The sequence below is a fragment of the Ammospiza nelsoni genome, chromosome 16 (genome assembly GCF_027579445.1).
Source record: "Ammospiza nelsoni isolate bAmmNel1 chromosome 16, bAmmNel1.pri, whole genome shotgun sequence".
Lineage (NCBI taxonomy): Eukaryota > Metazoa > Chordata > Aves > Passeriformes > Passerellidae > Ammospiza > Ammospiza nelsoni.
The window spans coordinates 16,244,792-16,260,599 of NC_080648.1; the positions used below are offsets into that span (position 1 = coordinate 16,244,792).

Consider the following 15,808-nt stretch of genomic DNA (forward strand, 5'->3'; position numbering starts at 1 on the left):
GAGATTGATTATCTAAGACTAACCTTTAAAAAGGCTTTCTTTTCCAGGGTATTCATTATGAATGGAGGAATTGCTGCAAATAAGATAAAAAAGGGCATTAACCTTGGAGAGAATGGCACTTTGTTTTCATTTTCTGTTTAGCTGAACTAATGCCAGAATACAATTTCCACAGCTTTTTGTCATTCATTCACTGAATTTTCATCTCACATTGCCAGCTAGATTGGTATTTACAAAGGTGAATAATAAAATAAAATTAATAAGTAAAACCTGCAATTTCACAAGTAACTAAACCTGAGCTCAGTCATTTGGCACTGGCAGAGCACCTAAACCATCTCCAAGCAAGTGGAATTTGCTCCCATTCCTTTGCTCTCTGCATATTTTCTGCAGAAGCATCCCAGGAGCTTCCCTGCTGCAGCTCAGTGAAACACACTGAGGATGTTCCCACATTTCCCTGGGGAAGTTCTAAACAGAAAGGCAAACACTGCCTGGGGAGCTGTAAGGGAATTTGAACCCTGAGGAAAATCTCTTGGATAGAACAGAATCTCCCTCTCACAGCAGGGACTGATGATCAGAGTGCACAGGATTTATCCTTACCCATGCCAGGAGCAGCCATCAGAATCCTGGATATCACCACCTGGGCAATTGCCTGCTGAGCTGCTTTGGATGACTCACCCACTCTTTTTCCATTCTCATCCGTGACAGGAATTCCAAACTTGATTTCCCTGTTGAATAAGGGGTAAAAAATTAAGCAGTGATGGATGCGAACTTATTTTTTCACCATTTTTTGTCACCTTATCTTTGTTCCTTAAAATTGTCAACTGTAAGAATTGGGTGGTTTATTTTATTTTCTAAGCGAGTCTGTTTGTAACATTCCTTGGCACAAGAAAAAAATCCAAAAGGCAGAGAAAGATCAAGGAAAAATATGTTGAGAAGTTACCAACTGAATATTTGTAACAGCAATCTGCTGCTTGAGTCTGGTCACAGCATTCCAAGGGGAAAAAAAAGGAGATGATTTTCTGTGTTCCACAGAAGGGAGAAGACCCTTTACACATTAATTCAGAAAAGTAGAATTTTCTGGACTGCTCTGGAAGTGGAGCCTGTCCTATCTGACAGCTCATGGAACACAGGAAGATTATTTTCACTGAGTTGAAACAGAAGGCTCTGTGAAAATTCCCCCCTGGCATTCTAGTCTGAGCTGTCATTTCAACCATGAAGAATATACTTGAAAGTATAAAAGGAGGCACAAACCAAACTATGTTTCTGTAACTGAACTATTCTCTATTAGATCTTTTGCTCAAGTGCAGGGTTAGGTGTTAAACTCACACTGGCAGAAAACAGCAAATATCCTCAGGACTGCCTTTATTCTTCTCTTCAGATTTTACAAAAGATAAAATACTACCACAGATCAACTTCCATTGTAAAGTCTAAATATTCCCTTTTCTGCCCAGAACCTTGTGTTTATAATAGGATGCTTTAAATTTGCTTTTCCCTACTACTATTCTATTCCTAGTCAAATCACAACACAGAAAAAAAGTTTGTTTCTGACAAGCTGCACATTTTTGTCACCTCAATGATTAAACAGAACTGCAGAGCCTGACTTCTATGACTAAGCTCTGCAGGTGGGATTTCAAGCACCATTTTTGAAATGACTGTTTTTCCCAAGTGTTGCTGCTATTCAAAGATCCATGTGATCAAAGTTTTGAAGGAACCAGTAACTGGTTTCTGAGATCCAAGACTGAAGAACTCTTTGGTATTTATCTGAAGAGAATTATTATATTCTATTTTATAGCTGTTACAAACAACCAGTCAAAACCTCATGCATGAGGTTTCTGCAAGGTTCTGAAACAAGCTAAAGATACAAAATGTGCTTTATTTAGTAACTTGCTGATCTACCAACTGAAAAACATCTTTTTTTCCAGCATGAGTGATCTTTGTTCTTTTTCCTACCTTTGTCTCATTAGTGGAATATTGATGCAGTTGGCAGCAGCAACAGCAGCAAAAGGAACAAACCTCCCTACAAGAGGCGAGACGCGCTGGAAAACACAGAGAGAGGGGAGAAAAAAGGAAAATAAAAATGTACATAATTATTATCTTTATTGAAATGCTTCAGCTGGTAGTGACAGACCAGATTTATTTCCTTTACATTAAAATCCAGTGAAAACACACTGGTGGGGCAGAGGTAGAACAAGCTTCAAACAAGAAATAAGTCAAAAATGCTTCTCTCAGGAGCGAGCAGTGGCAGGAGAGTAACAAAACCATTCTGAGTTTAGTAGCATCACAGGGAAGTGTAATTAAAACTCCAATTAATTTCCCAAGTGCTATTAGATGCCTTGAAAGGTGAAAAAGAAACTGGAAAAAAGGCACCTTATCAGACAGAGTCTGCATGAACCTAACATGGGCTGTTTGATAGATATGCATAAACCCATCTTCACAGGGAAAAAATAAAGTTGGGATCTAAAGAAAGGAGCAGCCATAACAACTCCACAGTGGGAGCTGTGCATGACACAGATACAGCAGAGGAGAATGAGCTGTGAGCTCTTCACAGGACATCACAGTTTAGTAAGAATAGAAAAAAAATACCAGCAATACCTTAGCTAGGGAATTAAGTCCTAAAGCTGTAGCGACAGCACCTGTGGTGGCAGAAACATAGGCAGTTCCCAGCTGGCTAAAACAGAAATGAAAATGTTTGTACATGCACAGCTACATTGAAAAACAATTACATTTTACACACACAGTTATGCCCCCCCAGAAGTTAAATAGGATTTCCTGTGCTACTGCAATAAGGTGGGGATGAAGATCTAAATGGGACAATGAATTAAACACTTTGATTTCACTAGCAGTAAAAATCATATTCAAGCCACATTGTAATACTGAATCAGGTTCTGCTGGTTGTGCATTGCTGCCTGTTCAGCATTTTCTCAGGTACCTGAATGAACACCTTGAAGGGTTAGTTCTTTATTTAATTTCCTAATTGCTTAACCTAGTAAAATCAGTTTGGATTTCCAAGGCCATGTCTATAATAGTAATTAAAATCAACCATACCAAACCCCATACACCCAGACCAGCTGTGCTGCAAACACTCAAATCCAACCCAACCTGCCCCAAACCACACTTTACATACTTCCCAGCTAGGAGGTGTCTCTAGATGCTGGAATTCACAGTTTGCTCCCAGACATCTTTAAACAAGTCAGCCCCAAAACCAGAAAGTCAAGTACTGCAATTCCAGTTTTCTATTCATAGAATCATAGAATGGTTTGGGAGGAACCATGAAGTTCATTCCATTCCACCCCTGCCATGGGCAGGAACACCTTCCACTGTCCCAGGCTGCTCCCAGCTCCATCCAGCCTGGCCTTGGGCACTGCCAGGGATGGGGCAGCCACAGCTTCCCTGGATAACTGTGCCAAGGCCTCACCACCCTCACAGGGAAGACTTTTTCTGTTTATCTAACCTAAATTTCCCCTCTTTTGAGTTTGAGATGTCTTGCTTTCTGCATTTATTTAATCTCTTTCCCAGACATCAAGTAGAAACAAGCATAGCCCAGCTGAAGGAATCTCTTTTTGTAAATGAACCCTCAGTGTGGTGTGAGCTAGCACTGAGAAGGTTGCACAGTGACACAACTAAAGGCCCCCACAAAATATCAGCTTAGAAATATCCTGGTAGGACACCAAACCGATGAGGAAAACTTGCAAATGTTTTGAAACACTGACTTCTGTTAAATCCTGCTAAGTGCTCTTGATCCAAGTGCTCAGGCTTGTCTTTAATGGCAGAAAAAAGCCATTTTTTTGGCTCAGCCCTTCTCAGACTTCTCATCTGTGCATATCAAATTAATAATTACTACAGATTGAAAAACTTATCCCTGTCTCATCTCAAACTTTAATGCCCAACCATTTTCATGTACACCAGAGAGCCATTTCTACTCATCAGAATAATGAAGTTTAGTGCCTTACCCGACAGTGATGGGGGCATCCCCACTCCTGTTGGTGTAGTTCACTATAGCATTGAAGGACTGGTTGATCCACTGCCAGAAAAGCACTGCTGGTGTCGTTCTTAAAAAGAAAAACAATTGTTATTATTGTTATTAAACTCACAGTTGAATTAACAGCACAAGAAAATAATGACAAATCAAGAAAAGCCACTGCAAGCAGTAACCATGCAGAAGTTCTTGCATGTTTGAATGCAACAATACAGTCAGTGAGATACTGATACTTGATAGTCAGAGTTATTTTAGAAGAGGAATTAAAAATCACCTAGTTTTGAACCTGAATAACAATGCCAAGAAAAGGTAGAGAGCTTCTCTTAGTGTTATAGATAATAACAGAACAAACAGTCTGCAGGAGGCAGTGCTTGGGAATGGGCACCTGTCCTGGGGTTCATACTCTTGACAGCAATTTAAAGCATACACACATTTTATAAACACCATCCAAAACTGGGGGGTGTGTCAGGAGTTTGTACAATCTCAGCATTCAAAAGGCTGCTGCTGTTTCCTCTGACCTCCCACCAGTTCCTGCATCCTGTGTCAAAAATTGAGGCTGCTAGGAGAGCACTGGCTCTGCTTCAGAGGGCTTCACTGTCCTGGAGATTCCAGAACCACTGAGGAAATGCAGGGGAGCTGCAGAAACTCCACAACCAATGGCCATGTGTACAACAGTAATTAAAATCAACCATACCAAATGGATTGAAGCATTCCGAGTACTCACGGGGCAGACAGAACATCCTGCATGCCAGTAAGGCTGGAAATTCCCAGGGATCTCCTTCTCTTTGTCTTCCACACAGATGGGATTTTGGAACATATCCCAGTTTGAGGGAAAGTGGGATGGTGTAGGAGAAGGGCTAAGGACTTATCTCAAAACTACTTCTAGAAAGAACTGTTAATCAAGGTCAGGGAATGAGGAGAGAGAAGAGGAAAAGGAAGCAAAATTTCACATTTAAAAATATTCACAATAAATCTTTTGAAATAACATTGATTTTCACTTCTCTAATTCTCTCAGGCAAATGTTTTATGTGTTTTACTGCCCTCTCTCACCTGTAGAAGGTCATCATGCAGCCTGTGATAGTCATGTTCATGGGCACCTGGGCAGACATTCGGCCGATCACGAACATCTTCTCCCCAGTGTCAGGGTGAAAGGCTGAATCATAAATGTATTTTGCTCTCCACAGCTCATCTTCTGTCAAGCCAGGTGCCACAATACCTTGTCTTGGGACAGGTTAAGAGACAAGACAACAGCAAAAAGAACAAGTGTTATAAAATGCTGCAAATGCCCGTGAGAGGCATCAGAGGATTTGGGGATGTTCACCCTCAGTGAATGGAGACTCTCAGATAGCTTGTAGAGATTTGTCAGCTTTTATTGGTGAAATAAAAAGAATTTAAACAACCAGCAGTGTTGGTGCTGGCTGAGTCTATTTACTCAAAGCTGCACTTAGGTTTTAGAGCTAAAATGTGGAGCCAAAATCTCTGAGGTCATTAGTGTGAAAGGATGAAAATTCACTTTGAGAGTATTTAAGAAATCAACTGCTCCAAATGCTACACATAAGAGGAAGTTTTAAGCTTTGTTGTCATATTAACTACCTTCAGAATTAGACTCTTCTGTATTTCAGAACCCTTAAGAGGGACATAACTTCCCCATCCATTAGCAAATTTGATTAAAAATAAAAGGGTTTCAATCTCTGAAGTGGGAATAAGCAGTTACAATGAATACAGTGTTTTAAGTATTTCCTTTTAAATATTTCACCATGTACCTAGCATTGACTTGGACTATTTGGGACCAGTAGTAGAAGTAGTCAATGTCATACCTGTAATCATGCACAATTTTTCTTGCCTTTTCCAGTGTGGCATTGGATAACAAAATATTCCTGGGGTCTGTGACAGTGAAGAAGTGATTGGCTCGTCCAGCAAAAGTGCTTTGATCCCATCGAGGCTCCTTGATATTAATATTTAATGGGATAGATGGTGCCATCTTCAAAAGCTCTGCCAAGAAAACATCAACATTTGCAATTCAAAACACCACTCATTTCCTAATGTATTTAGAACCTGCGAGATGAAAACTGGCCACATTTAGAGTAAAAAACCCAGAGAACAAACACCAAAGAATTTGCAGAACAGGGGTTTAAAGGTATAAACCTGCAGAAATGCTTCTGTGTCCAGTGCCCCAAAATGTTTAAACATTATTTATTACATTTGTACAAATACCTGAGGATGAGGCAGATGTAAAGGAAGCACAGAAATTTATTAATAAATAGACATACCAAACAACAGTATATTAATCAGAAAGTGCTTTATTCCAGTGAAGAATTATTGTTTGTTGAAAATGATGTATTGAAGGGAATGAGAAGTCAACTGTTTCAAGAAATGCCTGAAGTCCTATAAAGTGCAGTGACAGATGAAATATTTAATAAAATTCAGTTAACTTCTCTGGAGTAGCAAAACAAACCAAAAATTAGGAAGCCAATTTATTTTAATAAATGTTGTTTCTCTAAACCCATGTTTTAACAAAACAGAGATTATATAATTCAACAATTGCTACATTAAGAACACATGACCAGATCTAATGATACTTCAAAGATGGTTAAAGAAGGAAGGACACTGAAGAGTTGTGCATTTATGGGGCATAAAGCTCAAAAAAGCAAAAATTACTTCAGGATGACTAAGTTTACTTCAGCATCTAATGAAAAAAGGACAGCCCCTCCACAGCACAAGTGTATGGATTTTAACTTTCTTAAAAGAAATTTCTGCAACATATTCAACCACCAGTGGAAAAAAAATCCTCCTCCAAATAATGCTTGTTTCAAATGGCAGAAAGATTTGGATCTACATAAGCAAATTTTTATATATTTATAAATAAAGATTCAATTTTAGATGAACTTTAAGGTCCCTCCCAACCCAAATCCTTCTGTGATCCTATGATATCAGAACACTAATAGATCTGGCAGGGGAAACTGATCTTTTCCCCTTTTCTCAGTGACATTTCCCTCACTGTTAAGTTCATTATTGTACAGCACAGTTTATTAGCAGAGTTATTTTCATGTGTACCTCTCTTAACCAGGCACGCTGCAGGATGAACACAGAAAAAAGACTCAGGACAGATTTGGAGAACAGATTTTTCATGCACAGAATCTCAACAGGACATGCCCCTTAGTTTCTTTTCCTTTTCTTAGAACTTTGCCATTAAACAACACCCTCCTGTGAGCAGTGCTGTGTTGTGAATTAATAGTCCATCTTCTGGTCTAAAATGGGAACTGCTGGTTTTGCAAAGCCCTATGAAGGCAAGTGCACTCATTTATTCACACCCTCTTTTCCACCAAAATAAAGATAAAAATCAGGACACTAGGGCTGGTAACTTGTTCTGTGACTGCTTCCTTTATTTGCAGGAAAGTTCAAGTGTAAATATTTTCTAATTAAATTATCCTTTTCATTAAGAAAGATTAAAGCTGCTTTAGAATGGCTTATGATAATCTGGTTAAAGCTGTCCAATGAATGCTGAATAAAACAGTGCATCCACAGAAGCTTTTTTCTTTCTTTTCATTCTGGATAATTCTTTTCATTCTGATTAGAATATACACTACTGGCTTCTCTGGGAATTCCCTTTATTTACTTCTGATACCTCTGTTCACAAAGCCAAGTCCCTCAGTAATAAGAAACCTAAACATTAACGATGTGCCTTCACTGCAGATGGTTCAATTCAGGATTGTTGCAGTCTGAAACAATCAGAAAAGGTGAATGTACAGAACAGGAGATCAAACACATCCTGACTTTATCCCCTCCCACTTTATCTACTCTGTGTCTGCTCTGATGATCCTTGACCCAGGTGTGCTGATGGAATTTACTATCTTGGCAGGAAACTAATGCAGCAGAGAGATTGTACTGGAGGGAAATAAACCCCTGCAGCTGTGTGATAAACCACCCCAGCTGGGGTGACCTGCTGGAGGCAGCTCTGGAGTCCTGCTGGACAATGAGCTCTCCACGACCAGCAGTGTCCTGGTGACCCAAAATGCCAACAGGACCCTGGGGTGCATTGGGAAGAGCATTTTCAGCAGGTCAGGGAGTGATGCTGCCTCTCTGCTCAAGCCTCTGAGGCACCTCTGGGCTGCTGTGTCCAGCTCTGGATCCTCAGGACAGGGAGCTCCTGGAGCAGGTCCAGCAGAGGCTGCGGAGCTGAGGAAGGGCCTGGAGCATTTCTGTGCCCAGGAAAGGCTGAGGGAGCTGGGGCTGCTCAGCCTGGAGAGTCCCTGGGTGTCCCTGGGTGTCCCTGGGTGTCCCTGGGACAGGCTCTGACCAGAGGAATGGGCAGGGACCGAGCCAGGAATTGCCCCTGCACCAGAGGCACAACTCTGCCCCAGGCAGTGCCTGAGCCCTGGGACAGATCTTCCAGATGTTTCCATGCCTCTCCTCCTGCTGTTACCCATCCTAGCCAGACTCAGCTACCAGAGACAGGTCAGCAAGGGTTTGGTCTCTCTTTCTCCTTGTAAATCTACAAAGCAGGCTTAGTGCTGCTGTAACAGCAAAAAGCAATCTAGCAGGAAAATGGAAAATATCCATTAATTCATGTGCTGCAACAAAAAATCATGCTTGAAATGTCTGTTTAAAAAGATGGGAACAGAGAACATGGAGTTCACTATTACTAATCTTAATAAAGGACATTCAATCCTGCAGAGGATGGGGAGTGGGACAGCTGCCTACCCTGCAAAAGGGTTGAATCTCCTGTAAAAAGGGGTTTAAACTTTAGGTGACAGCTATTTAGGTACACAAACCCATTTTCTTCCCTCAGTGATGTGGCTGACCTGCCCTTTTAGCAGATAAGTAGGAACAATGCTGGTCTAAAGAACTCAAACCAGACAGACCCCCAGTGCCCACAGAGAAAGAGCAGATACACACAAGGGAGTGTAAAAGTTGAGAATACAAGATTTGGAGACAGGTAAAATTTGCAGTGAAGTAAAAAAGGTGGCTGAGCTTGCCTGTCACGGGACTCTGAATCACAGACCTGTTACAACAGTGCCTAAGAGAACCAGGGAATTTCTGTCTTGAAAACTCAGAAGTTTTCCAGCAAAATATTTTTACAACAAAAGCCCCATGTCTTGTTTTAAAGAGACTGCATAATGCTACTCATGACTCATCAGACCCCATTAGTAATGTTGAAAATGGAAATAAATCCCATAAAGCAAAACCATAAGCTAATAAGTGCTGATAGACTTCAAAGGGATCCCTTGTAAAACAAAATGTCCAACTATAAAGTAAAAGTGGCGACTGCACAAAAAAGGATTCATCAATATATTGTCTAACAGCCATAGTCATCATCATAAATTAGATGGCTTTTTTTTAAAGTTTCATTTTTTATTTAAACTGTAAAACTGTAAGAAAGAGGTGCAACACCCTCAATTTAAGTTGCTGCAACACTATTTTTACCTACCTGTCACCATAATTTTCAGATACAATTTCAGAGGGGAGCTGCTGTTTGCATAATCCATTCAAATACTTAATAATAAAAGCACTGGAATAAAACTACTTAAGATTTAATTATTATTTTAACTACAATGCTTTGTCAAGGGTGGAACTCCACTACTTTCAGTGATCTAATTTTCCCTCTGTACTAAGTGTACCCAAGATTTAAGTTCTCATTATCTGTAATCGAATTTGGTACAGAAAAAATAAAGGACATTAGGATTAAATAAAACTTAAATAAATCCATATGAACCTTGAGATAAGCTGAAAGTTTGCAAAGGAACTGGAAAGCAAAAGCATAATAAAGACAAAGATAAAACTGTTTGTTTTGCTACAATCAACAAATGAAGGCAAACTACCCAACCACTAATTAATTAATTAAGGTGCCCATACATGTAAGTACCTGAATTTATTGCTGCCACCTGCTGCTACCCAGAAAATACCAACTAAATCTGAAATAGGATAAAATTTCAATCAGCAGCACCTTTACTTTTAATGTGGAATCAGCAAAATTGCCCAGGCAATGTGCTCTTCTCCACAAACAAAGCCACGAACAGAGGATTTGGGAAACAAAATGAATTTTACAAACATCAGTTGTTGTAATAATCCATACTGAAATGTCACTTTGAGGCTGTGCTCACACAGGAGGATCAGCACTACTGGAAAGGATAAAGAATGACATCAAAACACAGGCAAACAATTAACAACTCTTATGGAAAACGTGCAGTAAGGGAGAAGATTATCCCTATTTTCACTATTTCACATAACAGATCAATTAGGAAGGTATTTAACAGAACCACTTGTACCTGGAAACCCTGCAGCTGTTTTCCCCAGCAAATTAAATCAGCACTGAAGGCTGGACTATGCTCTCTGGCACATTCATATCTCTAAACCTTTTCAGTTTCCAAAGCAGAGCAGCGAACCCAAAGTGCCCGTGGAGCAGAGCAGCTAAACCCTGCCTCGTGCTGTGCTGTGGGATTGTCTGGCTGAGCATCAGCTGCGCTGGCCAAGCCCTGAACAATGCCAGGGGTGGCATTCTCGTGACCAGGGACATTTTTTGGCACTCTTTGTCTCCCCAGGACTCACACAGAGGTTTGATTATCTGTGTGTGGCTCCTCCTATGTACCACATTTTTAGTCATAACTGATGGTGATAAAGTTTTTCCTCAGCACATGGCTGTGTTCTCCTCCAGTGAGGAAAAGCTGAGAGACTTGGGAATGCTCAGCCTCATCGTGGCCTTCCAGTGCCTGAGGAAGGAGAGACTTTTCACAAGGGTCTGGAGGAACAGGACAAGGGGCAATGGCTTCAAACTGAAATAGAGTAGGGTTAGATTGGATATCAGGAAAAAATCCTTCCCTGTGAGGGTGCCCAGAGAAGCTGTGGCTGCCCCTGGTCCCTGGAAGTGTCCAAGGCCAGGTTGGACAGGGTCTGGAGTACCCTGGTTTAGTGGAACATGTTCCTCCCTGCCCATGGCAAATTTCTTGCCATCTCTGATCAGATGGAACCATCTGCCAGGCCACACTCTAAAGTTTAATACTAATATTAACAGGGGGGAATAAACTGGGGCTTCAGAATAAGTGAGAGTGGCCTGCCTTAACAAAATAATTACAGTCAAAACCTGCACAAAGTCTGATCAACAATTTTGGTACAAAGGCTACATTTAGATTTTCCACAGAACCAGCAATAACAGAAGACTTTAAACCTTGTTTAAAGGTTAACAGCAGCAGTTGCAACAATTGTACAAAATGCAGATTCAGGAGTTGTCGGGAGTTCAACTCTCTGCTGGTCCTTTACAAAGTTTGTCTTTTAAACATCTCATTTGAAGGTCATGCAACCACTTTTCAATTTAAAGCAACAGTGAGAAGAGTAGCAATGACTATTTAATTTATTTCACTCAATTTTGAACAACCCAGATATTTGATAACTTATTTTAAATTGTGTTGCATGGCTAAACAATACAGATGGGCAAATGATCTGGGAAATTCTGGGCAACTTAAACTCATGCAGCAGTGCACAAATGATGAAATGCAGCTTTGCCACCTTCCTTGGAACCATTTTATTTTCTTATGTTATTGACACCTTGTATTTTAACCTAAGCCTTGAAAAACTCCACTCCAAAATTACGAATTTTTGTCAGTTTCTTTACAGTATCAGCTAGAACTGGGACTAGAGTGACAGAAAAGGAAATTTCATTATGATGTAAGTGTGAATTCTACTAAAGAGAATTTCACATCCAAAAGCAGGGCAGATATAATTGTGATAATGCTCACTGTGACATTTGACTTCTTGGTGCCCAGCTCCCAAACTGCCACCTCCTGCTACAAAGCACGGGATGAGCTGAGTAATCCAGCTTAAAACAGAATTCCAACCAGCCTGAACAAATGCTGAAAGAAAGATGTAACTTTTGTGCTGTCCTTTACCAGGACTTAGACCCATAAGTTCTGGTGAGGGAACAGTGCTCAGGTCAGATAATGATTCACAAAATCTTCTAGAGACATCTAGGAACTATTTTTTTAAAGAACAAGAGTGAGGCTTTTCCCTGAAAACCCAGTAAAAATAGAAGATACCAGCAGAACCTCTGTTTTCACAGAATCCTTTAGAATAAGAATAGCTCAAAAGTTAGAGCCAGGTGCTGCTGATATTTCATGTGCACTGGGAGAGACAAAAATAAGATTTGAGACACTTAAGCCCCTACATCTCCATTCTTTAAAGCAGTGCCTTAACAATTTGATGTCCAGCTGTCAGTGCCTTGTTCTGGGAAATGAGAGGCAGCCTGGAAATCCTGAGGTAGAGAAAAGTACCTGCTGCTAGAAAATGGGGAGAACAGCTCCTCTTCTTCCTTCTCTTTGTAAATCAAAGTGCCCACAGCTGCTTGTTTTTGCAGAGCTGAGTTCTTCTGAAGCATTACCCTTGCCACTTTGATAGAGAAATACTCCAGAGTCCTGTAGGCCTCTTTATTCCTCAAGTAACACATTGTTCCCTTTTTGGGGCTCCTTTGTCTGAACAAACTCAAGATTTTTCTTTTCCAATGATTAATTTTCCACAATGCCCACCCAAAGGGCTGTTATGTTGGCTTAGGAGAAAAGACAGGAAATAAACCTCCCTCTGATTAGGAAAAAGTGACCTGTTCTACTTTAAAACCACAGAACATTGGCAAAGCAACAGCAGAAAGGCAAATCCATGTTTTAATTGCTCTGGCAAAGAAAGGAACACAAGGCCTTCTCCAGGGATGTCACTCATGGCAGTTAATTAGTTCAAATGGGAAGAACTAATAGACTTTCTGGGGAAAATAGCACTTTTGTGTGGTGGCAAAGAACACATGTGAGACTTATCAGGGTCTGTAAGCAGTGGGATTCCTCTATTTGCAGGACATTTGCTGCCACAGTTTGGAATAAGCAGCACAGCTGATGACTGGGAGTCTGATGCAATGTACTCACACCAAATGTTAAAAACACTTGCCAAGTTTTTCTTACTCAAGGCACCTTCCACCAGTAAAATGCCTATTTAAATCACCAGGGGAAAAAAAAATTTGCTTGCACTGTGATTTTTCCTACTGCAGTCCTAAATGGAATGCTGGAGAAGGCAAAGCATGGCAACACTACAAGATGCTTGGTTTTTCTCTTTTTTTTTGCTTATAAATGTACATCCCACTTGTAGCCTAGCAACAAAAGCAGCAGCCATGGTGAGACGAGCCTGCTGCTGGGGCTCTCTCCTCAAAACAGGAGCCATCTTTGGCGTGTAACTTGACCAGAGATTTCATCATTCTGCATTAAAGCCAGCTCCAGATGTTAGAGGTACCTGCAGCCAGCTCAGCTCTGTCAGCTTTGCTTTGCCACCTCCTCTCCTCTGCATGAGGCACGTCCAGAGACGCTGCATGTGTTCAGCTCATCTCCACATTCAGGAGAATAAACCTCCTTTGCTAACCAAGGTTAGTGCAACCTCTCACTTCAGTACTGACTGCTGCAAGCTTGTTTCTGCTCCTTGTGTTTTAACCCCCACTAATAAACTGCAGTAGCTTTGGCTCTACCCCAGGTGTGTTCATGGCTCTCTTATGTACTTTTCACTATTTCATTTATCTTTTTCTATCCAGGTGATATTTCAATTGTACATTGGTACAAAGCCAATCTTCACCCCGCCCAGTAGTATAAATAATATAGATTATTTATAATTCAATAAATTAAAAAAATATTAATACTCATATTTAAAATTCTGTCTCTGACTGCTAGGTGTCTGACCTTGGAGTTATCTGGCGATTTCCTCCCCTGGAAGTGATGATCCTGCAGCAGGGAGCCTTGTCTCTTGCAGGCCTGGAATTGGTGCCGCTGTCACGCAATCCCTGTGACACAGACAGCGCTGCTCAGGGGACAGGGACAGGTTTTGGGAGCTGGTACGTGTGCAGGGAGGAGGGGGCTGTGACAGACAGCCCCACACTGCCAGCATCCAGGACAGGGTGGCACATGGGGCTGGGACCCTGGGGAGGTGACAGGGGTGACACACAGAGCTAGCCCCGATGGATGCAGGGGATGACACACGGGGCTGGAGCTTTGTGGAGGGGACAGGGTGACAAAACAGATCAGGGGCTCTGCAGGGTAACGGAGGTGGGGCTGGTTTTTGTGGAGGGGCCTGGGGTGACAGACGGGGCTGGGTCCCTGTGGAGGGTTTGGGGTGACAGACGAGGCTGTTTTTTGTGGAGGGGCCTGGGGTGACAGATGGGGCTGGTCCCTGTGGAGGGGCCTGGGGTGATGGGGCTGGCTCCCGGTGCAGGGGCCTGGGGTGACAAATGGGGCTGGTCCCTGTGGAGTGGCCTGGGGTGACAGATGGGGCTGGTCCCTGTGGAGGGGCCTGGGTGACAGACCGGGCTGGGTCCCTGTGGAGGGAGGAGAGCTCACAAACAGATCAGGGCCTCTGCAGGGCTAACAGAGGTGACAGATTGGGCTGGGCTTCTGCGGAGGAGCCGAGGCGACACTGAGGGGGCCTGCTCCCCTGTGAAGGGGACAGAGCAACACGGGGCGCTGGGTCCCTGTGGAGGGACTGAGGTGGCAGATGGAGCTGGGTCCCTGCCTGGTCAGCACAGTACACAGCACTTAGGAGCGCCACCGGCTCCTCCGCCCGTCCCCGGCCGCAGCCCATCCGCGCGGGGACTGCCCGGCCCCGGCCCCGCTACTCACCCGGCCCCGGCCCCGCGCCGCTCTGGCCCCGCTGCCCGGAAGAGCCTCGCTCGCTCGGCGCGGCGGGCGAGGGGCCGGGAGCCGCCGGGGCCGCCTCGCTCCGCCTCGCTCCGCCCCGCCGGGGCCGGGCCGGGCCGGGCCGGGCCGTGCGGGCAGCGCTTGGGGCCGCCCGCGCCTCCTTCAGCCCCGCTGCCCTGAAGGCCCGGGGGTGGATCGTGTTTCTCGCACAGTTACTGCTGTTAATTATTTAATGGAATATTTAATGGAATTTAATGGAATGGCGGGGACCCGCTGGGATCGGCAGGGTCCCACTGCTGACCCCCCACAGCCCCCCCAAGCCCACCGTGTGCCGAGAGCACTTGCCAAACAAACGCTCCTTGTGAGGTCTCTTGGGATCCTCTGTAGAACCCAGCCACCCTCTGAGTAAAGAACCTTTTCCTGGTTTTCTCCCCTGACATAGCTCCAGGCACTCTCTCGAGTCTATCACTGGTCACAGAGGGCAGAGATCGGTTCTGCTCTTCCTGAGGAAGCTGTAGCCCATAAAATCACAGCATCACAGAATCACGGACTGTTCTGAATTCATGGGACCCTGGAGGACCATCGACTCCAATCCCTCAGTACGGCCCCGAATGGCCCATACAGGGACTGCGGTGAGGTCTCCCGTCAATCTCCTCCAGGCTGCACTGGATTGGGATTCTTGTTTCAGGGTTATTACCAGAAACCCAAGCCACACGAAGCCCCCAAACCTGACGATGAGGGACAATAAATTGCCACATGTGAGGACAGCACAGCTCAGGAGGCTGCTGTGAAGGGCGCTCAAGTACGAGGCTTGTCACAGCGCCCGCACCTGAGGGAGGAGATAACAACTCCATTAGCAGCCAGATAAGGAACATCCACATGTCACTGTCACCCCCTGCTCACAACATCCCTTCCCCAGCCCTGGTGTGTGCTGTGGGCACTTGGAATGCAGCAGCTCTCAGGGCAGGACGTGTCTTCATCTCTATTTCAGCAATTCAGAGCTGCTGGCACCCAGAAATGATGCTCTGGATGCAGCTGTGGAGGAGGAAACCTGCACAGGGACAAATGGTGGCCTCCGCACTGCCATTTTCCTTCTTCCTGTTATTCCCAGAATGGCTGGGCTGCTGTGACAGTGGAAACACTTTGAAACTTCAAACCTTCTGGTTTGTTTTTTTACTTCCTGTGAGGT

At 43.4% G+C, this 15,808-nt stretch overlaps 1 protein-coding gene across 2 annotated transcripts in view; it reads right to left on the bottom strand.

Annotated features, from left to right (window-relative positions):
* Positions 1-14,701, bottom strand: part of SFXN1 (sideroflexin 1) — a 22,057-nt gene extending 7,356 nt beyond the window's left edge. For both annotated transcript variants that reach the window (XM_059483579.1, XM_059483580.1), the window contains exons 1-9: positions 14,602-14,701; positions 13,669-13,769; positions 5,791-5,965; positions 5,024-5,194; positions 3,948-4,046; positions 2,590-2,665; positions 1,948-2,033; positions 595-722; positions 24-73 (exon numbers count right to left, since the gene is read on the bottom strand). In XM_059483579.1, coding sequence (XP_059339562.1) covers positions 24-73; positions 595-722; positions 1,948-2,033; positions 2,590-2,665; positions 3,948-4,046; positions 5,024-5,194; positions 5,791-5,954 — 774 coding nt within the window. In that variant the 5' untranslated portion in view covers positions 5,955-5,965; positions 13,669-13,769; positions 14,602-14,701. The remainder of the gene's footprint in view (positions 1-23; positions 74-594; positions 723-1,947; positions 2,034-2,589; positions 2,666-3,947; positions 4,047-5,023; positions 5,195-5,790; positions 5,966-13,668; positions 13,770-14,601) is intronic.
* Between the last annotated feature and the right edge of the window lie 1,107 nt (positions 14,702-15,808).